The sequence below is a fragment of the Zophobas morio genome, unplaced genomic scaffold, assembly GCF_036711695.1.
Source record: "Zophobas morio isolate AGI-343-1 ecotype UQ-CSIRO unplaced genomic scaffold, CSIRO_AGI_Zmor_V1 ptg000023l, whole genome shotgun sequence".
Taxonomy (NCBI): Eukaryota; Metazoa; Arthropoda; class Insecta; order Coleoptera; family Tenebrionidae; genus Zophobas; species Zophobas morio.
Window position 1 is genome coordinate 10,562,341 of NW_026972128.1, and position 25,532 is coordinate 10,587,872.

Here is a 25,532-nt window from a genome sequence, read left to right on the forward strand (position 1 = left end):
TTTGTATTATCGACATCTTTTCAGATTAAAGGTAAATATCATTTTCACATTGAAGCCATAAGTGGCAGCACAGAATCGACAAGCTTATAATGGAACTTAGACTAGTGAGATAAGAAAAAAGTGGTTGTTCAGCATGTGGTTTACCTTTATTTGCAGTATGAAATATTTCATTCCCTTTTTGTGTGCCATGTAAGATATACTGGGTGTTCAGTTGAAAAAGATATCAAGCTGGCCGTATTTTCTGGCAGAAGAAAACGTAGCGAAAAAGAATGTGTTTTATTTAGTTCACACTATTATGTATAATTGTTGAAAAGCGTTAATTTTATTATGCCAAAAAGTGAGGTTAGTTTGTATCATTCCTGTTTGTCAGCTGTCATCAATTAAATTTTAGGCTAGACATAATAGAATAATAGACAGTAATGTTTATAAAAAATCAGGGCCTACTTGACAACTTTTTCAACTGAACACCCGATATATTTTTTACAGAACATGGCTATTTATTTTAGGTTGTGGTGTGAATTGCTATGGGATTTTAACTGAGTAACAATTTAATGTGTTGAGGCCCGACGCACGTTTTCCACACTGCAGATCAAGGGAATGACAAAACTATGCTAATGAAGAACTTTAAGTAATTCCAGTTTTCTGCACTGATGGACACGGATGATGAATACTAGGTGTAAATTTGTTATTCAATAGTCTAATTTTCTTTATTTTAAGATTAAATAGAACTACAACGTTCACTTCAATTTGTCAGATTCAATTCTCTTGTTCCAGCAATGAAACAAGCAGTCGACTTTCGTTTTCGTTATTACGGTACTTATTTCTATTTTCAAACTCTAATTTAAATTATCTACCGAAAAAAAAGATATTTGATAATTTTGACTTCCCAAGCGTAAACTAAGGAAGTATAGTAATCAAGTCCATCAGGATGACTTGCCAGTTGCATGTTTTCTCGACGTTTCCTGACCCCTACAGCACGATAAAGATGGTTTCCCATTTGCGTCTGTCTGTCGTCACTTTGTCCGTCTTTCTGTCCATCTGTCTGTCCGTCTGTCTGTCGATCTGTGACGATTTTTATTACACAGATGATCTCCGAAACTAGTGTACCGATTGTTGTCAAATTTTGTATATATATTAGGACTATCATGTAGATGGTAATACGCCAACCAAAATTTGGCTAATCATCCCCAGCACCAATGGGAAGACGTCATCTCCAAAATTTACGACAGTAAATTTGTTTTTAATTTTATAAAATAAGACACCCCTGCATTTGTGGTGTATGAATCCGTGTTGAGTTTTCACCCTATATTCATCTAGATTTTTAGAAAAAATTAAAAATTGTAAAACAACAAGCTCTGAAATCTTGCATCTCTGAAATGGAGCAATTTATTGTATTGATTAAATGAAAAATTGTAATTTGATAGTTATGATGATACTGGGAGGTGTCAAACTTTATGTAAAAATTTGTCCATAATGGTGTTTATAAAAATAAAAAAGTTGCGCTGTTTTACTCCTAAATTGATAAATTAGTCCTGTTACATCATAAAGCTCCCGTTATAAAACAGAATAAAATTTCACGCACCACGGGACAGACACAAACATTCTTGGGGTTAGTTGACTGGTGACAAATTTCACTACTAGATAAAAGCCCGCATTAATGAGATTCATAAATGAAATCTGGCCAGTACTGTCAAGCAAATTTTAGAAATAAACGTGATCTCTTTAAGAAATCTGTTTACGTAATTCTTTAGTAACCCCGGTGAAAAAAAAGAAAGTTTCCTTAATATATCAAAATTACTTGATTTATGGCAACACTGTTTCAGCAGTGCCTGCACAATGACTAATGGTGCGTAACAATTGGGTGTATACCATGCATTAAAATATTTTATTTTCGTAATGTTGTCTGAAAGCCTGCAAAATGTGCCGTACTGTAAATAAAAAGTGTTATCAGCAATCAACCACCATTTGTTCTAGCCTTGCAACCTTTTATATTTAGCAGAAAATCCATTTTTGTTCCACTCAAGTCCATTTATCAGCAAAAGACGTATTAATTTTCGTGTTAGGACGTGGTTTCAATTTATTAACTATAAAAAACATGACATGGTAACAGTGAAATGGAAGCGACAGGATCGGAGACACCTCTCTTGGGAATCTAGAAACTTGCTTCACCACTATGCTGGCACAAGCCACCCATATGTGAGGTAATAAAAACAAACATGAGGAATTTGATGAGATACGTGTAAACTATAATAACTAAGACAGACACGTTTACCCTCACGACGCATAAATGTAACTAAGCATATTCATATTTCATTTAAATGTAAACACACTTGCATTTACGTGTTTCAAGTTCTTAATTAAGCGCTTATTCAAACTGTGGAATAAAGTTATTACGGCAATTTTATGTTCACTTTAAATACAAAGAAAAGAGCTACTCCTTTTTTGTATTAGGTGGTAATGAGGTGCAATTTTCAGAGCTGAACGTAGAAAGAAACAAATGGTTAATCAGAACTGAAGTACGCTAGCAAATCTAGAATGTAAAGAAAGTCAACGATCTTGAACACAGTAAAAAGTTAAGATAACGGTTTTCGAAAGATGTGTGTAGAATTAAGAAACACTTTTTTCTTGAGACATAAGTTTTGTCGTTGATTCCGCACCGTATACCCGTTTATAGTGCTTTAAACATTTTATTGTCATTGCATTACGTTATAAAAGCTACGGGATGAATAACGCACACTGAATCTAATTATTCAAATTTAAGTCAATGTATTCTAATCTAAACATTGAATTGAAAGATACTGCCGCCAGACTGAGGCTGAGAAGGCAAAACTTTGCTTTTAAAAATTAAGACTAATAGAACCTAGGAAAACCACCTGTGGGAGAATTAACCTGTTTTAAAGATTGGATTATTACTTTTATTAATGTTATCATTAGGTATATATGAGAAAATCATTTTAATGAAAAGCTAAAAATTCCAACGTACTTCACAAAATCCGTACAAAATTATATTTCCTACATTAAGTTGATCCAATATTGAGACCTATTAAGAATTAGAAATGTTGTTTATTTTAACAGTGAGATCAGCTTTATTCATGCATCTCCAAGGGAGGCAAAACTAGAAGTAAATCAAGGACTTTGTGAAAGATTGGGAAGAGAGTTTGAAAAGACACCAGAATAGACATTACAAGAACCAGTTTGATAATGAAGAGATGTATCTTATTAAGAAAAAGTAGATAAACAACTAGGAAAAGTACACAAGGCAAAGTTCTGACTCAAGAAGTATATCAGTAACAAAGAAAGGAAAGAAATATATCAAGGATGTTAAGACGTCAGGGTCAGATCAGCTCCTCGTAAAGGTAAAAAGTGGACAAATTTAAAAAGACGAAAAAACGGAAATAATAAGTAACAGTTCTGCAAAAAACAAGGCAAAATGTAAAGAACAAGAATGGGGCTCTAGAATTTATTTCTGATAGAGGAAAATTTAGAAAGATTGGCCTATTTAGGACAAGGAAACCAGGATTAAAAATTAAACGAAGGTTAAAACTAGAAGCTGGAACTACATGTGTGTTATCCCTAAATAGAATTATGGGAAATAATCAAAAGGACTCAAACTTATTATAGTAAACTTTTATTTGGTCAATACATATGTGTGACTATGAGATATAGACCCCTTTGTCCAGAGAGTGACAAACTGTATATGAGAACTGAAAATACTTCAAAAAATTTATAGTGGAAAAATGGTAGGGCGGGAGTGGCAGAGAAAAACAAATAAAGAAATATGTGTAATCTATATTAAGAATCGGATCTGGTCGGGTTGGTAAAAACACAACGAATAAGGTGGATGGCACATTTTACGAGATCGCATGAAGCGTAAAATTCGTGTAGATAACTGAACTGTTTTAAGCAAGTTTGTTTTGTTTCATATCGTCCTAACGGTGAACATTAGACTAATATGTAACTACTTTAAACATTCAGATAGTTCAGTTATCGATAAAGTTGCATGAATTCGCTTCGGGTGTAGTTATGTTAAAGCACTGCAACTAATTTAATAACTTTAATTATTATTAGTACGTAACATCATCAACACTTGCCACATGTGCCTTTCACATACCGTAGATAAATATAGATGTTATTTAAAATATTGTTTTAAGTTCAAGTTCGTCATCTTCATGTAACGAATTAGAAAGGCAACAAAAATAGTTCGTGTCAGTTGACAACACTTTTGTGCATCCATGGGCAACCTTTTCTGTATGACGGGCCTAACGGAAAAAATATCGGGCAACCGCGGGCCACCAAATAAATATATAATAATACATAATAATTTTTAATACATAATTATTTTTATGTTATAATAAAAATAATGGCACACTTAATATAGGAGAAACGTACTGTAAACAATAAAATACAAATACACTATAAAATTAAAACAAATTTATTATTCAAAAAGACACTTCAACATAATATATGTGATCACATAGTGATGTGAAATTATTAAAAATAGTTATTCAAGTATACTAGTGGGATTTCTGCTATTGAATGTTTTTTATCATGCCGTCAATATCAGCACTAAGAGAAGTCGACGCAATTCGTAAGGTGTGTTCTAAATTTTGGTCCGTGATTCTCGATCGATTTTTGGATTTTGTCTAGTTCATTTGCGTAAAAAACTGTTCAGAGCAATATGTACTACCAAAGAGATACATTATTTTACACACAAAAACTTTAAAATTTGGGTATTTATCTTTGGGAAAGTATTTTTGATAAAAATCAAGCAAAATCATATCTCTAGTAAAGATGGCTTATCTCTAGTAAAGATGGCTTTCAGGGCATCATCTGATTGAAACTCTATCAACTCCATCTGTAAACTCTCTGGCATGATTTCTACGTCCACGCCAAAAGGATTAAAAAAATATGTGAAAATATTTTTCATGTTTACTGAAATCCTGGAAGCGCCTTGAAAATTCTTTTTTTAATACGTTTAGTTCATTTTCCAAAGTGGCAGAATCAAAATTTTTGTAATTAGCAAGTATAGGAAAATGGTAAGTATTTTCTGCACGTAATTGAGTTTCCCATAGGTGAAGTTTAGTTCGGAACAACTTGATGTGTCCGAACATTTCTTGTATAAATTGTCCCCTTTTTTGTAAATTTCCATTAAGATCATTTAAGTACCCGGTAACGGCAACTAAAAATGCCAGTTCGGAGAGCCATACCTCGTGCGTTAACTGGCGAATTGACTTCCCTTTCATTTCCATGAAAATTTGGATTTCACATTTCAAATTGTAGAAGCGCTGTTACATCTTCCCTCTACTTAGCCAGCGTATTTCGGTATAATAAAGAACGTCACCATATTCTGACTCAAGATCTTCCAAAAATTCTCTTCCATTACATTACGAAATTTAATTGATTTTGCGCATAGATTTTCTTGATGTATAATACAATGAAATGCAAAAAAAGTCTCTATATTTACATTTCTATCACGCAATCCAGATGCAATTCTTGGTACTACACTTCCCATTGCACGAGCACCGTCTGGAGATACTCCACTTAATTTTTCGCATTGTATTTAGTTGAAAACTTTTACCACCTTTTGAAAAATGTCTTCGCCTGCCATCGTATCCTTCATTGGTTCAAGTGCTAGCAACTCTTCCGTTATGACAAAGTTTTCGTCGACAATACGAACAAAAATATATAGCTAATTGTGCTGTGTCCGTTATGTCAGTATTATCATCGAGTGCTATGGAAAATGCAACACCTTTTTTGAGGATTTCAGCCAAGTTAAATTTAATGTTTTCACCCATCATTTCAATCCTTCTAGTCACGGTTCTTCTAGTTAAACTGACTTCTGCAAATTTCTTCTCTTTGTCCGGACAAAGAGTGTGAGCCACAGAAGTTAGACACTGTTTAACAAATTCTCCTTCAGAAAATGGTTTTGAATGTTTTGCAATCATTTGATTAACAACAAAACACATTTCTTCGAATTGTTTTTGATTTCACCTTACCCCACCCTGCTATGCGTGAAACAGTTGTTTTGTCGGGACGCGGCCTTTTACGACTTGCAAAAAAATTTACATGGCTATGTTTCAATAAGAATTATTATTGGAATTTATCTTCTCAAACTTAGGTTTTTTTTTAATTGAAAATGTAATTTGTAAATTTGAAAACGTTAATTTTAATTGAGGAATTGAGTTGTACACATTGCGGGTCAAAGTTACACCAATCAAAAAATCTTTGGCGGGCCGGAAGTTTCCGGTCGGCGGGCCGCATTCGGCCCGCGGGCCGTAGGTTGCCCATGGATGCTTTTGTGTATTTCAGCTTCAAATGGTCATCCATATGAAATATTTATTTGTATTGTGTACAATTTTAGTTCAACGTTTTTGTGGATGAATGTTTTCAGTTGGATGAGCAGCCAGAAGAAAGGAAAACGGAAATGAATACCTTGGGATGTCATGGCTTGAGTAATGCACTATTTTATTGATGACTGTCTCATTTGCTTATATTGTGTGCACAAGCTTTTGCTTTTATCTACGATAGATTTTTGCTCTTCCGGTCACCCAAACAATCGAAAGACAGCAGCAAAAGGTAAAACAATGAAATTCACACAAACTTACATTTTAAGATTTTGCAACAGAAAAACAAAGTGTCAGAATATTTGTTCTCATAGGAACTACTTAATTCTCTGCAACTGTTTCTCACACATGGATGGAATTTAATTTGTCTATATTTTACCAGATAATTTTCATATGTATACTTAAAAGCAAATTACGATCGGTAGTTCTAAACTATATTTATTAAACAGACTGAAGAAAATTAACCTCACTCTATTTAAGATTTTTTGCTTCTCGAGCATAAGCTAAGGAAGTATTGTAATCGAGTCCAGCTGGCTACTTTCACATTTTCTCGATGTGTCATGACTCCTACAGTACGAAAAAATGAGTACCGTTTCTGTCTGCTTATCTGTCTGTCTGTCCGTCATGCGTGTGAATTTTTAATGACAGAATCTTCGAAACTACTGAACCAACGTTTTTTAGAAAAAAACATTTGCAAGTTATAATAACGTTTAATTCCCAACACGATTTGTACGTCTTCGTGGTGCAGTGGGTGTATCAGAGAGAACGGCGACCTGTGGTACTGCGATTGTGGGTTCGATACCGAACTGGGCCCGTTCCTTTTTTTTCTTGCATTGGTATAACGTTGTGCCTACTTTTTTTTGTGCTGTGACTAGAATTATCCATGTTGATGACGTCATCACAAATATTTTTTATTGGTGAAATTAAGAACGGGTCACCCCATTTTCTCCGAAAATGTGAAGAATACGCACGTCTTTATACAGGATGTCTCTTTTATGTGATACAACCCCGGTAACTTTTTTACTCTTAAACATAAACCTGTACTTCTTTGAGCAAATTTGTATCATTTTAAACGATCTATGTGATGATAACCGCACATTTTTATTATCACTTTCGGTAGAGTCGGAAATGACATCAACTTAATTTTTTTTAAAGGAACACTAGGTATATTTTTTCATAAATGGAAAGATTGATTTTTTTACTACAAAAAATCGAAAGCAACCAATATTCTAAAATCAACAACAAACATGCTATTTAGTAAAATATCTGAAAAATTCATCAGATAGATCTTTTAAAATCATACAAATTTGCTGAAACAACTATAGGCTTATCTTTAAGAATAAAAAATTTACAGCGGTTGTATCAAATAAAAGAGACACCCGGTATAATAATGATAAAATAAAAATTATAATATTCAGAACACCAAAAAGTATTAACCCCGCCCACCCGCCCTCTATTTTCTTAGAGAGATCTCATTTGCCAAAATCAGTCTTATCTTATCAGGTGCTAGTACCGCCCACCCACTCTCTCTTTTTTTTAGAGGGTATGTGATTTGCCAAAATCAGCCTTACTTTAGTAGGTACAACAATCATAAGGAATTTTCAAATTATTTTTTTTGGACTCCCGAAACCCCCGTACATAACATACTGAAGAGTTAATCCGCCATTTTTCAAACACTTGGTATATATCAGAAGAGACAAATTTTCTATAATTTTTCAAAGAAGCGGAATTTATTGGAGTGTATTTCAAAGGCGAGGGAAGTTCTGTCGAACTAACCTTTGACCAATTCTTTTCAATTGCTTCTCCAGGGTGACTCAAAATATTAATGAATAAGTCGATTTATTTTATTGATTAAACCAGGAATTACAAAACCGAATGCTTTGAAATCTTGCACATGTTTTAAAGTTATTATAAGCATGGTAAATTTTTGACCAAAGTATATTTGTTTACTTCCCAAAAAATTGATGACGTCATCTTAAAAGTTTGCCGAATAAATCCTATCTAAAATGTGCAAACTATGATGAGTCAGTTCTTGTGATTTATCATTCCATTCATATTTTTGGAATCGCTTCTACAGGGTTAACTCAAAACAATTAATCAGTTAGTCAATTTATTTTATTGATTAAATCAGAAACTATAAAACTGAATGTTTGAAATCTTGCACCCGTTTTAAAGTTATTATAAGCATAATAATTTTTTATCAAAATATATCTGTTTATCTCCCTGCAAAAAACTGATGACGTCATCTCAAAGTTTTACCGTATAAATCTTATCGATAATATGCAAAAACATGATGAATATATACACGAGATTTATCATTGGATTCATATTTTTTAAAATTGCTTATCCTGTCCTGTGTCTCAAAAAAAATATGAATGACTCAATTCATTTTATTGATTAAATCAGAATCGGCTTAGTCCATTTTCCGGAAAATTCGGGAATACAACACTGTTTTACTAGTAATACAGTGCACCTATCCACATTGACATACATGTCCTTGCAAAAATGTTGATGAAGTCATCACTAAATTTTGTAAAGGAAAACTCGTTTGAAACATCATGTAGCACGTTTCTTTACAGTTACTTTAACATTACAAAAACATTATTTATTCTATTTTAGAACCATAATCTTATTTATAAGCACCCAAATGCGGGCTTAAATTGGCCTTTTTAGCACAAATCTGTCAAAAATTGCTAAGCAACAATTGATTGTTCATTTACACTAATCAATTAATTATTCAAACACGCTTCGATATTCAACGTTTTTCTTAAGTTGGAAAAATAATACTTTATCAAATCATTACCTGACCGACTTCAAATTCTTCTAAACTTTCATTTGAATAAAGGTTTTCCGCTTCTTTAATTTACATTTTGAAAAACGAATTATCAAATAATCAACGTGGTATCCATAACAACATATAAATAATAGCCAGCTATGTATTAAAATTCGCATCGGCACAATTCACACAGTCTTGCCGAAAATACTCAATATTTCGTTAAAAATAGTTTAGAAACTAAAATAGAATAAAACGTTGTATGTACCACGTGCATAATTGTCGATTGTGGCACTCGGGAAATTAAAAGCCCTCCTTCGTCGGGCTTTAAACATTCCCTCGTGCCACAATCTCCCTGATTATGCCCTTAATACATAAATAACTATTATAAACCTCCTCATAAAAAAAATAAAATTCGCAGAATCAAATTTTATAATTTTTTTGAAAATGCTGGATACGTTTCACTGTACTCCACGGCTGTGGGAAGTTTTGTCTAAATAACGTTTGGCCACTTTTTTCAGCTAATATGAATCATTTTTCGTTCGTTTACTTTACATAATTACCAATTCGGTCGCATTTGTTACTTTACGGTTTTAGCGCTTCTTCCATGATGGGTGTTTTTATTTTTCACAGTTCGGTTCAGATAAGACGTCTTCATAAAATCTCTACATATTTTTGTAAATTATCGTTTTCATTCTTTACCATCATCTTAAAGTCATATTTTTTCCAAGGGCGTGTGATTTCAGCCAGACGCCGCTCTAGCTGATGTCTGCTGAAATGTATCGAGTTTTGTACTTACGAAATGTATTCACAAAATGAACTCTGTCTATATTTAAATTATTTAATCTTAAATCTGCTTTGAATCATTTTCAAAAAGCACAGCCGTCACAGTTCGCAATATCAAATCATGAATAAACAATCCCTTTTATTGCAGCAGTGGAAAGTAATAACACGAAAACTGGAATGATTTTACAAAAACGGAGAATTTATTACAGAAAACACTCGCATTTGATGTATTTTAACCACAACGACACAAAGCACATCAGCAGTTTTGTTTCACCTAAAAAATTAAATTCGAAATGGTATCTATACGTAGTTTTATTTTTTTAAAACAGTTCATACTTTGAGAAAATGAGAGTTGTGAAATTCGTGTTTTGTTCAGAATGGGCAAACAAGCGAGCAGCTGTAATTCATAAAAAAGAAATAAATTTTACTGCAGACACAACAGTGTTATCTTACATTAATTATTCCCCGAGCTTTAATTTCTAGCAACCGACCGCGAGTCGCCCTTCTAATGTTCTGCTGATCGTAAAATTAGCTATATTTTTGATTACATCGTTTTAATTTGACGTATACGAGTTCTCAGTCACTTAACTCATGTAATAATTCGTTTTACGACTGAAATAGGTGATTGGACTTGCTGCCATTTTACTTTATTACTTTCGTTATCACATTTCATCTAATACTTCCATCAAAATGCAAAACAAAGTGCGTATAGCGTAGAATTATACTGTTGCTGAGGGGATTAATACATTAATCAGCAGTCGTAAACCAAACCTATCTTTCGCCTCAAACGAATCGGTCGAATTTTGTCAATTTCCAGTGGATGCGCTCAAAAAGCCCATAAAATTGTAATGAAAGCGTACACGTGAATATTCCATTTTGTTTTTACGACCTTACATCAAAGTTATCATAACACCGGCCTGCAACAACTATACCATTTGAAGCTTGGACGAGCTACAACAATAATGTCTCCTACGATAAAACGTTAATTTTAAAGAGACGCGGAATTACAACCGCCGCAACACCTATATAAATAATTCATTTAATTATAACAAGTGCAGAAAACATGCACTCGCAGCAGAGGCAATTCCGGTTTAATTAAACCGACTATAGAATTAACTGCGGCGATAACACGGCATACAAAATTTTTGCAACTTACTGGAACGAGGAATCTTCGAACTTCCGCTAAGGCGTATGCAATTCTGGCGTGAGCTTCGGCGGGAGTGGCGAAAGCGCTAATTTCCACGTGGAGTTCTTCGCTTAAGTGCTGGAATTTGGGGTCGCCGCTGGCTCGTAGTTCCTCTTCCTGAAAAACAACATCGCTAATTGTGAACTCTAACGATGAATGACGCAAAAGTATTGGACGATCCATACAAGATTATTGTATGTATGTGCATTTCAAAATTTCATTATATTGATTTTTAGGTCCGAGTTTAAATCTAGCAGGTGAAATCTAGATTACAAGAGAATACACCTATACATTAGTTAAAGATTGAGCACCCACAAAAGTTTCTGAAAGTCGGCATCCGCGAACATCGCGTCTCTCCGGGAAGATCGATGGGTTAAGCGTGCCAATTTTTAAACTTTTTCGACATTATATTTTGATTTCACTAAAGCGATGGTAATTTTAAACATTAAAAATGAGAACATTAAGTTTACACTGAATGTATAGATTTTCGGTAACTACTTATTTTTTATGACAATATTGAGACGTTTAGGGATAAACATCACTGTAAAAAAGGTGAAACACGGTTTTTACTATAGCATAAAACAATAATAATAATTTAACGCTGCAAGCTAGACACGAGATTAAATATAAATAGCTCGTGAAATGTTGTTATTTCTTGTAAAAGTGATTATTTATATCGTGCAACCAAAGTTAACCCTCTGCTACTTGATGACATTATTCAATCTTTAAAATAGAAAATAGTGTAAATTTTTTCCCAAATTTGGCAAGTAACTTTAACAGATATCTCCAAAAATTGGACAACTTAGATATCTAGAATTCACTAACAAAATAAGCGTCTTATCTTCATTACATTTAGTTTGAATTTTGTGCATTCTAATAACAGTATAAATTAATGTCTAATAATTTAAGGTCAAGTAGTGTTATACATTAATGAAATTAATTATGCAATGAAAATTCATTGGCCATTCTGTAGAGTGTTCTAGCTTAAGTTGGCAGCCTATAAAGTCCATTAGTTATACATTTTATATGAGACAATTTGCGACTGTTTCATCAATAGGTAAAAACGCATCGATTTCCTGAACAACTGGCTACATGAATAATTTACAACTTAGCACAAAATCTCTATCGTTCAGCGTCCATTAAAATTCTATTTTCGTTTATTAAAAATGTAACTACTATTGTATTAGGAATCTTTTTGATCACTAGGTGCCCTATAATAATATAACGGTTATCTCCACAACAACGAAAACACAAAATATTTGCCGACGCTTTTCGCCAACCACGTTGGCCTTATCTGGACAAAGCTAAACTACAAAGATAAGAGTGTAGTTTGGTCTAGATAATGCCAACGTAGTTGGCGAAACGCGTCGGCATATATTTTGTATGTTTTCGGTGTTGTGGGGAGTTAAACTCTTAGGCTTGTAGTTTCGTTTTGTCAAGATAATGTCAGCGTGGTTGGCGAAAATTGTCAGCAATTATTTTGCATGTTTTCGGTATTGTGGGGATAGACGTTATATTACTATTGTGTAATGTCTTTACCTTTTATATAAAAAAAAAGTAACCTACGCAAACGTGTTTTTAAATTTTCAACAAATGAAGCTTTTTACTGCTCAAGCATAAGTTAGGGGAACATTGTCATGGAGTCCAACGGGCGACTCGCTACTTTTATGTTTTCCCGACGTTTCATGAACCCTAGAATGCGAAAAAATAGTCTCGTTTCAGTCGCTCAGCGTCTGTATCGCTTTTTATTACACAGATAATCCTCTACGTCATCTTCAACCTTTACAGTAGTAAATGTTACTTAAGTTTTATAAAATAACGTACTCCTCAACTTGTAGTTTATGAATCCGTGTTGAGATTTTATCCTAAGCATCCAGATTTTTATAAAAATAAATCATAATTGTGTAACAACATTTTGCAATAATAATTTAACTTTGAAAATCCAAACTGAATGCTAAAAACGTTTCAAGGTTATCGCAAACGTGGTAAATCGTTAACCAAAAGTTATCCGTGTATGACCCCCCTAAAAACTAGTGTCGTCATCTCAAAATGCCAAATCAATCCTATCTAAAATGTGCAAAATATGATGAGTTTATACTTAAGATTTATCATTCTATTCGTAGTTTTTGGAAGTGGTTATACATGGTGACAAAAAAATTAACGAATGAGTCAATTTATTTTATTGATTAAATCAGAAATTGTAAAGCCGGATTCTTTGAAATCTTGCAGACGTTTTAAAGTTATCGTAAGCATGGTAAATTTGTAATCAAAATATATCTGTATCCTCTCCAAAAAATTGATGACGTCATCTCAAAATTTTGCCGAGTAAATCTTATCGAAAATTCTATTAATGTTCGCATCCATGTAAATTGTGATTTATCATTGTATTCATATTTTTTAGCATTGCTTATACAGAGTAAGTAAAAAAATTAAAGAATGAGTCAATTTAGTTTATTGAATAAATCAAGAACGGTTCACTTCATTTTACTGAAAATTTGGGAATACAATAATACTGTTATTATTAGCAATACATTGGACCAATCCACATTGATATCCATGTCTTTGCAAAAATGTTGATGACGTCATCACAAAATTTTATAAAAGAAAAACCCATTTAAAACACACGCTTCTTTACATGTACTTTAACGTTACATACATATCTTTATTTTAACTTATAGGGGCTCTTATAAAAAAATAAAATTCCCAAAAGAAGTTTTAAAATAAAATTCCCAAAATCAAATTTTATAATTTTTCGAAACAGGTGGATATACTATATTGTACTTCGGCGACGAGAAGCTTTGTCGAAATAACCTCCGGCCAAATTTATACTACTGAGAGTTTTGAAATTAATGTGCAACAAAATACAACTTTGAATTCCTTTTTTGAAAAATCAAGGTAATCGGTATAAAATCTGTCCCCTCTTAAAAATTATTTTAGGCTGTAATCTTCAAATTTTTGATTTACAGACACTAGCACACTAGCACAGTAAAAGTTACATTGTTAGAATTAGTAAAATCTAAGGCAAAATTGTGCATAGATCTTAAAATATGATGTGATAATTTTAAAAATATGCAAAATTCAAGAAAAGTGCGGTTTATAAAGAAATTATTTTCTAATTTGCACAGACTTTCCCGAAACTGATGCCTAACCTGTGGATTACGCTACTCTGATCTAACTTGCTTAAAAAGTACACCATCCTCTCAATACCATAAAATTTTTCCAAAATCATGGGGACAATATGACACGTGCCTATTATTATTATTTTTATAATTTCTTATTATTCACCTCATGGTCTGTAAAAACCTAATTTTAGACTCACTTTGAAGCAGTCTTCTACGTCCAAGTATTTGATATTACATGGATAGTTTCTCAAACAGTTTATACTTAAATCGACTCTAGGATATTAACTTTGTTAATATTTTACAAAAAAATTGGTCAAAGGTTATTTTGGCAGAATTTCCCCTGCCTCTGAAGCAACAAATCCCGCTTCTTTGAGAAATCATAAAATTTGTTTTAGTGAAATTTTACATCCTTTATGTAAAACATATATAGAAAATACCAATCTCACTCCGAGGTCGGCGGCAATTACCTCTCACTCTGTGCTGCACTTATAAAAGGTTGTTACACAATCTGATTTTTTTTGCGAAAATTTAGATGCTTAGAGAAAAACTAAAGGCAAATTCACAACCCACAAGCATATATTTTACAAAATTTAAATAATGTTTAATGTACAAATTTTTGAGGGGATGTCATCAATTTGTGGTTTTTGTGGTTTGGCAAATTTTCAAATTTTGGTTAGCGTTTTACCATCTACAAGATATTGACAACATACAGCTAAAATTTCTAGAAATAGGTAGACCTATTTTTCGTACTCTAATAGGGGTCAAGGGTCATGAAACGTCGAGGAAACATGAAAGTAACCATTCGCACAGTGGACACATTACAGTACTTTACAGTAAGTAATTAAAACGTTATCTATCAGGCAAGCTTAGCACCATATGCCAGTCTCTTTTATCAGACATTTCGATCCTGTTTATTTCGGCAATGAGTTGTCTTCAGCCCATTGTTTACCTAATTAATAGTTATCATTCCAGGAACATCTATGTTTTCCTCGCTTTTTCTTACTTGGTGATATCTATTGGAATAATTTTTCGTCCACCGATTTTTGGGCACAACTACGTTACCGACGAAAACGAAGATAATATTTTTTTACCTTTTGGTCAATAGGCATGATAATATTTCATTTAAAATCTTCGGAAATCGCTACCGCAGACACTTTTCTATATCTTCCAACCCTCTCAAAAATTGGCTGCTTGGCAACACCTATTTAGAACTAACAACATTTATAAAATATCTGATTAAGACCAAAGGATAGTTAGCGTTATGTTTAACTTATATTGTGTACTACACAGTTCAATATGTAGGTCAAACTGGTTGCAAAATTTCAAACAGAATCCACGAACATTCTAGAAACGTCTCCAATAATCTCCATATCCCCTAGTACGACACTTCCGTCTCCTTTGCCAACCACACGCTCTGCAACAATCATTGGTTCGAACTTTCTACTGTTAAACTGCTTCATAGATGCCACAAAACTTTTAACTTAATTTTCGAGAAATACTCAGAGTACTAAAGTCAAAGAAATATCTAAACCAAACATGTTTCAACGACCAGATCCAATTTAACTTCCGTTTTGTAATCTCAGTTTCCATAGTTAATATCATCTTAAGATTTCATTTTATCGCCCTTTAGTTGTCAATCCATTATCGGCCTAACCAACATGTTCTACTACCAACTTTTCACTTTCGTTTCACATTTGTAATTTTCCGTTCAACCTAACCACAAAAATGTATTCCCCAAAGACTTTTTTGAATTGTACCCTTTCTTAAAATGGAATTTTCTGGATTCGACATTCAGTTTTTACAAATTTGTGTTTTGTAGCTCATAGTATTTATAAATTTGTTGGAAACTTCTCATACTACTTTTGTTTTTCATTTTGTTCTTAAGTTTCTTGCGTGCTATTTCCCTGAACAGATATCATTCGTAACTTGCTCTCTAATCACGTCTATTCTCTAGTTTCTAGTTTGAATCCCTCAACCTTGCACTTCTAATACAAACTCTCTCTCCTGTTTCAGAGGATAGTTCCACCTTTGACCAGTCATGCGTTTGACGCTCATTATCGACATATTCCTGGCTTAAGGCGTGTGCGTGTCTTTCGTGAAGAGCTTTACTCGGTTAAGCTTCGTGTTTTTCAGCAACCGATGTTATTGCTAATAATGTCTGTTGTTGCATGTTGAGTGGTGTTAAGATGGTATCAGCAAGGACTACGAAACTGGTGTAATTTTGATCTCCATTATTGTTAGAAAATATTCCTCTGATAAATATTTTGGGTGTAAGTGCGTTTGTTCTTTTTAAGGGTAAGACATGCTATTGCTGAACATGGAAAATAGAAATTATTTTAGTGGGTATTTCCCGTGAAAATAAAAAAAAAAATTACAGGATAATTTCATTTTAACTTATTTAAGTAAATCTATGAGTCAAACCTCACCTTGATGATTTGTCTATTAGGGAAAATCAAACAAATTATTATTAAACTGTTAAGATAAATTCATTTTATTCTTCTTATATCGTGACGTTTTAAGTAGCTTTTACATTTGACACAGCTTGAGAGGCTGTCGAGGTGACGAATCGGTTCGTCTTGTTATTAGAGTGAACGATATTTAAGAAATATTGAAGAAAATTAGATAAGTCCATTATTAGAAATGTTGATTTTTTTTGTACAAGCGAAAGCAGTACTTTAGGTTCTATAAATTAAAGGAGAATCAAATTTTAGTGAATCAATTTCAAATTATCATTACAATTAAATGATAGTTACAACAGGAGAAAGCAACGACGTCACATCGTGATGGTAATATATTTTCACCACTACCACATAAAATGAAAGGGCCTTTTGTTAGCTATAACTTCTGAGATGAAACAATTTTATTGTGCTTATTCAGTTACGATAAACGTCGAAAATTTGCTTAAGGTATTATTTGCCCTTCCAAAGTTGCTTCTTATTTCCTACAAACTTCGCTGTATTTAAAACTTTTGTGTACTCCCGGCTTGACTTTGTTTACTGGTCTGGTATATTTAGGAACTATCATTACCAACTTATAACTATAGTTACACACAACCGACAAGAATACGAAGCTTACACATATTCAACCCTCTACTTGTTTCTATCCATAAAATTCCAATAAAAAATAAACGGCATCGTATAACTGCAATCTAATGTCTTATTGGACGGAGCATATCAAGAAAGACTAATAAAAATTCTATTGGAAGCACTTGTATGCGTTTAAAGTTGATGCTTTTTCTGGTTTTCTTTTTATTAAGTTCAACTTCGTGATGTATTTCCCCAAAAGCTGTAAATTTAGGCAGTTATATTTTGTTTGGAGCAACAGCTTTGGGATACGTTAACCGCTTAAATTTCTTATCTACAGTACATCACGCTTTTATACAATAAATTAACGCGAAAATGTCCAAGTCACTACGTAATACCTTTGTGTAGTTTACATATAACACAATTATACAGATGACAGGTGTCCTCCTGTACCTAACAAGATTAACAAGTAATTATATCAACGTAACAGCTGCTGAAGACTGTACTGTATGTTTCACCGAAATACACTTAACATTTAAGAAAGTATCTCGTATTCTCGCGAATGTTTATTAGGGTTAAAGCTCTGCTTCTTCGAAGCAACGTGACTCGCTAGACGTAAAAGAAAAACGACTAAATAAATAGACTAAGAGCAAGGTTACTGCCAACTTTCAGATAAAGGAATGCTTCTTGCTCTAGAGAAATGAAAATGAGACAGCCGTCATAAAACTGTCAGGTAGCGATGTTTGTGATTCCGCATAAATTGTTAACTATTGATCAGCTTCCAATCCTAGAAACGAACAGATTTTTGTATTATAGATCATTTAGTCTGGCTTTCGGGTGATTAGCTAAATTAATTAATTACACCCTGGAGACTCTAATAATCAATAGTTCACTGACTAAATTAAACATTTAATAAAGCAAATTAATCTCTGTTCGAGTTATTGATGGATTATAGCTACACCTTCTGAATTGAAGAGAAACAAAAAATAACTTTCCTCCAATAAGGTTGCGCCGGAATCAGTGCGGCTGGAATGTTAGAAGGGGATGAAATTAGGTCGCATTTAACAGTAACATCCAGTGTGTAAAAAGCGAAAAAGAACACGTCAATTTTGAAGCAAAATTGAACTCCTTGTTTAAAAAAATGAACACTAGTTTGGTATTTTTTTTATTTTGTATAGAACATCAGGTCATTTTGGTTTTCATACTCTATTCTAAATGTCTGCATAACAAAAGCTCATTTTTAATTTTAAAATATTTTTAACCTAAAAATGACAGTCGAAGCTATTGCAGCTAAAACAATTAAATACTACATACATGTAGAAAGTTGTAAAGTACAGAATGGGGATATTATAAATGTTTTATAACTAAAGGCAGCAAAATTTGCATATTCTGAACTTTATAGTTTAGAAACAAACCAGAATTAAATGGGGCAGGAAATGAGAGTGACAAAATTTAAAGAGAGCAGTAGGATATAACTAAGAGAAATAAATTGACGCCAGGAATTGTTGAACAAAAGGCATAGTGGAACAAAAATGAGAAATTTACGTCATGCTGCTAAACATGTCTTTTCATGGATGCAAAAATATGCACAGGATGACGGATGATTATGAGTAGGAACAAAGTAATATTTAAGAAAGCAATAAAAAGAAAAGTTGAAAACTATATAAGAGTGGAGATGTGAAGATGAGGATAAATCCTCTTTAGAAGGGGAATAATGGCTCGATTACGAGAAAAAAAGATAATGGATGAGAAGTTTGATAAAAAAAAGATGAAACAGTCTGGGGAAAAGAATACTCTAGCATGGTTAAGCTGATTTTGAATTTGAATTATTTAATTAACTTTAATTTGGATTCAGTCTCGTGTAAACTGATACAAAGGATACTGCGAAAGACTTTCTTTTGTTAATATTTAAGTACAACAGAGCTTAACGAACTCAATTTTTTTAATAAAGTAACTTGTTACAACTGGTGTGAAACTTATAAGTATATCTTAAAACCCTGATTCAACATTAATTTATTTTAAATGTAATAATTTTAGAACTCAACCTGTTACAATATAAATGTAGGAAATGAGATATTAAATGAAACATTCAATTCTGTAAACTTTTATTTTACTCTTGTAAATAAAGTCTGTACATCGTAAACTGGTTACGTTAAACGATTTTATACTCTTGCAAGTTGCTGAATTATAGGTTATATTAAAAAACATGACAATACCCAGGACTAAATAAATAATACGAGCTGTATTTAAAAATCTTGAATAAAATAAAAATGCCTAAAATCCCGTAAGTTTCCCTTATCCGTCTGTCTCTCCTTTGCCGTCTGTTTGTGATTTCATTAGGCAGAGATAATCTCCGAAACTACTAGACTGATTATTATAAAACTCTAGACATATTTTAAGAATATCCTATACATGATAAAATGTTACCCAAGTTACGTTAGTTCGCCTTCATAGTCCGATTTTTGAAAAAAATCAATTTCTTCAACATTTGACAATTTAATAAATGATGCAATAAAATTTTACAGTTGATGTTAGAAACTTCAAAAATGTGTCTGTTTTCCCTTATAAACATTTGATGAAGTTGCCTTAAATACTTGTTAGGTATAGTGGGGCCATAGCATAAAAAATTCGACTATATTTGTCTACAAGTTCCCTTTTGATTTACAGAGATCAGTGTCATTAGCGGGTTTCAATTTCTAGATGTATTCTCTATCGAATTATACCCTTCAGGAGCTCCGCTCGATTGACAGAAGATTAGTAGTTCACGCGTCGCTACTTATGAATATAACATTTTACTCCCTCAATTCGGATATTAGTTGATACATATGTATGGTGTCGACATATTGAACCTAAATTTAGTGTGAATTTCTGGAGCTCGAGGGAGTGATATGTCGTATGTACAAACCTACTATTATGGATGAATAACAAACGTCAAAACGCATAGACATCTCCAACATCCGAACCTGGAAAGACAAGGCATCACATTTCTACGGAAATATTTACCAATATGCTACCCTTTTCGTGATGGAATATTAAATTTCGCAAGCTCGAATGATTTAGAATGATATCCACGACTTGCACTCTATAGTTTTTTGATATAACATGCGACACAAAACACATCACGAACTTGTCAGTTTGTTTGTTTTATAGACGCATCTGTTATTTAAATTGCTTTTAAAGATGTGGAGGGCTATACGCCATAAATTTACATTGTTATAGGTTCCATCCAAAACGATTTATTTTTTTTATAAACACGGCTAACAAAATTCGAACGAATATTTATTTATTCACGAGCTGCTGTACCAGGACGGTCGTTTCTACATTACCGGACATCGCATAAAAATGAGTCGAGATTTTATTTACCTTGTGCCTGTCTTTCATCGAACCTCTGCCAAGAACTGCCATCTTGCACATGGTGTCTTCCTGTAGTCTTTTTAAGGAGTTACCCTTGGGTCCCAAAAGTTTTCCAACGAAGTTGAACTGCAAAAAGAAAATTCAACACTCTATTATAAGCGTCGGATGAGTCCCCTGCCGGCGTGTTGCGCCCATAATATTTCCACTTTTCGTATTTATAGAATGAAATAAAGCTAATTTTACTGTCTCGCCTTTTTAATTGCTTCCAGCCGAATTATACCTGCACCTAATTTCGAGGATAATTAAATTTTCGAAAATTGACTGGAAAAGTGCTGTAAACGAAACGATCTCTTTATAATTTATACTGCTAATTATACGAACTGAAAAAAGGATACTTTGAAAGGTTTTTGAGGAACTAAAATAGTGCATTAAACACACACACATAAAAACAACAGTTCTTTAATTGGCTACTTTTTTACCCTGTTTTCATTTTTACTTCGGAATCGTATTTTTATAGACGTATACTGAGACTAGAAAATAGTTCCTAAAAATATAAATTGTTATACACGCCACTGGTAGCGTTTCTTGACCTACCATAACTGCCATTCAATGAATGGCACAGAACGACCAGGATTAAGAATCAAAAAAGCGTCGCACTGATAAGAGACGTACCAAAACACGAAAAGGGCCAGTCATGTATCAGCTCATGTGGCTGATGAAAACGCCAGGTTGATTCGCGAATTATAGATCGAGGGCTTTCCAAATCGCGCGATCCCGTGTGCACTAATATATACATCAGTAGTACAGCATCTCGGCGATCTTGGTACCTTCAAGCCTCAAACTCCGATCGTGGCCGCGATCAAGCTGAAGAACAAATTTTGGAACGCGTCGAAGAAGAGCCCGACATCAGCACCCGCCGTCTTGCAGCTGAAGTTGGAGTTTCACGGTTTGTAGTGCATCGTACATTAAAAAAAACAAGGCACACCCATACCACGTTCAAAAAGTACAAGCTTTGTAGCCCACTGATTTTCCACATCGTGTAATTTACTGCGAATGGTTCATATTTGGTCCGATGAAACACGCTCGTCAAGAAGTTTTTTTGACTGGTTTTATTAAGGAATATTGTTTTAAAATTTTGATTGTTATTTTAGTAATTATAATGAACGTTCATACCATTTTGCTTAAACATTTTAAAATTTTCTCTGAGCTCTGTTAAGCCATTTAACACTAAATATATTTCTCGCTATTATTCCGAAGCGAATTAACATCAAAAGCAAATTTGAGAACATTAGAAACGTGGTCGCAAGATTGCACCTTTAAATAAAGTTAAAGCACACGATTCACCAAAGTGTCAAAGTAAAAACTTCCTGTTTAACAAAAGCGAATTATACGCTTTGTATAAAACATGAATGCTTTCACAAAAAGAAAAGCTTTTCAACCGTTGCTAAAGATTGCTTCATAATAGGAAATACGTATTTAACAAAAAACCTGATGTCTCTTTCTGAAAAATTATTTTCGATAACGTCCTAAAAGTACTTTCGGCATCCCGATATCGATGACAGTTTTATTTATACATGTACAATGTTTCGACTAAAATGAATTTCGAAGTTGGTAGCCGCAGCTACGCTTCCCGTTAATATAAATTGAAACTTTTACAAATTTTTATATTTGTGTTTAGAACAAACTTGTTCACGTGTACATGGATACGTTCTATTCTTACTTCAACTTATTTAAAAGGCAGTTATTCAGCACATCCTAAGACTCAGTTCCCACTTTAATTCGTATTAATACTTGATTAGCTCCATGCGATGATATATTTATGACAAGATAATCTCACAATGTATCACATACAAGCACAAAGTTAAACATAGCTAGAGGGTGACTTTAATGTTTCATGCCAAGACAGTTGCCGTTTTCGAATTCTAGAACAAATTCAATCCCTCTGAATCAGTCACTCATGGGAGAGAAGAGTTTTATTGACATGCTTTTAAAGCTTGAAAAATTTTCTTTTATTGGCGAGTTATTTCATTAATTTTTATTGCAACGTCAAACTGTGGTTGTAAAATAAGTATGTCTAGTTACCCCTCCAAACATTCATTCATTGCTATTCCTAAAAACTGTCTGCTCTTTGGGGCCTTTTGTATACAACATTTGTAACACATTTCCTAGCCTATACCGTCATAAAAGCACATTCACTAATTAGGGAACCGAGAAATTTTATTTTATTACACATATCCATCTCATTACCTGGTTAGATAACAGTAGCGTTTAGATGAAAACATACCTTAATTAATTCCACAAAGTAAGAGTAATCCAGGAAAGTTTCCTTTGTTGAGAGACAATGGCGCAATGTAGGGACTATCGTGAATAAATTTCATTATAATTTACAAAGACAACTAAAGCCCATAGAAAAATTACAAAATACGTCTATTCAAGCAAAATTTCTTTCAAAGAGTAATTCGTTTCTCTTAATGTTTCTGTTTCTAGCTCGGATAATTGAATTCCTCAATACAAAGTATGCAAAATCAGATTTATTTTAAAATCACATAACGAAAACAACATTAATATTCTTTTATGTCTAAGTTTTACATCGTTTTCAATTCAAAGAAAACGAGGAGATGTGGGTGTATGTGAGTGCAATTATTTATTATAAATTCTTATATAAAGGAGATAGTAAAAATTGCTCTAATACGATGCGAGCCGATAAAACAACAGAATGAAAAGTGTACTGAATTTTTCAGCAACGTTTCACCTTTGTGACTGTCGTAAAACACATACGTGTGAGTTTCAGCGTGCATAATTCTTGTCTTTCAACGTATTTGTTTGACATAAACGTGATAATTTTCGCAGACATTGCAGAGGCACGAGCTCGAGGCTTATACTGCTTGTTATCCGATATTTACTCCTATTCTGATTTAAATTATTAATATAAGCAATACCGCAGAAGACAATTAACAGTAAGGCCTCCTGTTGATTTTGGAGTTGACGGGATTATTAACCGTGAAATGTGTAAATATCTACCGAGATTAAAATGGAAAGGTGTCAACAGTATTGAACAAGACAAATCAGATGGGCGCTTGATGAAAAATACACAAAGAGTGATAAGCAAACTGCGTGCAGTGTACATTTCATAACCCACAATTTCACATTTAACGGTTCACAAGATTAAAGAATAACATTTGAGATTAAAATAAATCTTGGTAAAATATCATTTGATATATTGTTACAGGCTGTATTTTGAAATCTTTTAGTTAAATCACGTTTACGTTTTTATGATTTAGGTTTAGGGTGTTTTATTTCTAGATGAATCGTTCGACGTTTGCATAGAAAATGGATTGGTGCACAGTTAAAAGAGGCTAAATAATTAAATAGATTTATAATTGAACACTTCAACAAGTTTTGTAGCTCACAATTATTAAACAATAAATAGGATAGGAATGGAATTTTGACGTAAAATACCCTTGATTAGAAATTTAAAAAAGTATAAAATTTATTATTTTACCCAATGGCTTAGGCAGTGACCCTTATATTAAATTTTGGCAAGATATCAGAAAACGATGAGGGTCATTTACAATTTAAAGTAGTAACTGTTGATACCATCTGTAAAATGTAATAGTAAGACTTATGGGTCATTTAGTTGGCAAGTTTCACTGCGCATTTGTATAATAAATGTTTTTAATGAGTTAATGAATTAATTCACGTACACCTATCGGAAGTGGAACATAATAATTGTTACAAATCAAAAGCTATCTCTGAGTTTTTTTGTTAGTTAAAGTAAATCGAATGCTACATTTTGTAGTTTGTTCCATGAAATGATTAGCAGCTGTAAACTGGATACCTGTTATCCATAATTGATTTTTTTTATTTGTATCACGGAGTTGTTTTTGTTATTTTCTGTGCCCATTACAATTTTTACTTCCCGAATGGACGATAATTTCATGTTTTTTGAGGTTGCATAGATTAAGAAAAGGTAGGTACCCCGTTTCGTCTCTTCATAATCTATCGTCTGTTGGCCATTAAACGAAACTGCTGGACCGACTGTTATGAAATGTTAGAAGTAAGTTGTAATTTACATCTACCCATTTTTAATTTAACTTAACAACTAGAAAAGCGAATGGTTTGAAATTTTGTACACACTTTAAAATTATGGTAAATAGGCATTCAGAGTACGTCTCTTCAACCTGATGATGACGTCAACTCAAAATTTTGTTCAATTTATAAAATGACTTGGTTTTTCGTTTTTCGTTTAATAAAACGCCCATATTCTTAGTAGCACATTTGTAGAATTTCCAACCAGATTTTTTTAAAATACAAACATTAGTTAATTTAATGATTACTGAACAACGGCTAAAATTTATTTATTCATCATCACTAGAATTTGAATTGAAATTGAATCATATGAATAATTTTTTGTTAAAAATGTTTAGAATTACTGATGAAAGATAATAATTAAAATATTAATCAATGACTCAGTTAATTCAGTCAACTAGATAAAGTATGACTGATAGAAAAACTTAGAGGCGTAGAAAGTTCTGTCCAAATAAATATAAACCAATTTTTTTAATTCTATGTATGTAGATATTATTGCTCCGTTTATGCGTCTGCGGGGTGAACAATGAAATACGAAATTAATGTAATATTTGGAATTTTCAAATTGACCTGAAATTTTCCATTGCTGCAAAGTTTTTCCATTTATTTCAAGAACCAGTGAGTTAAAACATTAATATTTCAAGCAGTTTTTTTAGTGATAATTAAGGTTGAATATTTTCACTGCCCTTCATTTATAGCTTTATTGCCTGAAACAGTGGCAGTATAAAAACATTAGTATAGATCTTTTTGTATCTAACTGAGAGGGAGGGTTAGAGGGTTGTGTTATTATATCATGTACCTATTTCTTATTTTCGCTAGACAAAAAAAAATTATGTTTGAATAAACGACCCTATA

At 32.9% G+C, this 25,532-nt stretch overlaps 1 protein-coding gene across 1 annotated transcript in view; it reads right to left on the reverse strand.

Moving 5' to 3' along the window:
• The window catches only part of LOC135134434 (KH domain-containing, RNA-binding, signal transduction-associated protein 2-like), a 197,882-nt gene that overhangs the window by 66,559 nt on the left and 105,791 nt on the right, over positions 1-25,532 (reverse strand). Inside the window, exons 4-5 of the mRNA XM_064063112.1 lie at positions 20,598-20,714; positions 11,060-11,206 (exon numbers count right to left, since the gene is read on the reverse strand). Coding sequence (XP_063919182.1) covers positions 11,060-11,206; positions 20,598-20,714 — 264 coding nt within the window. The remainder of the gene's footprint in view (positions 1-11,059; positions 11,207-20,597; positions 20,715-25,532) is intronic.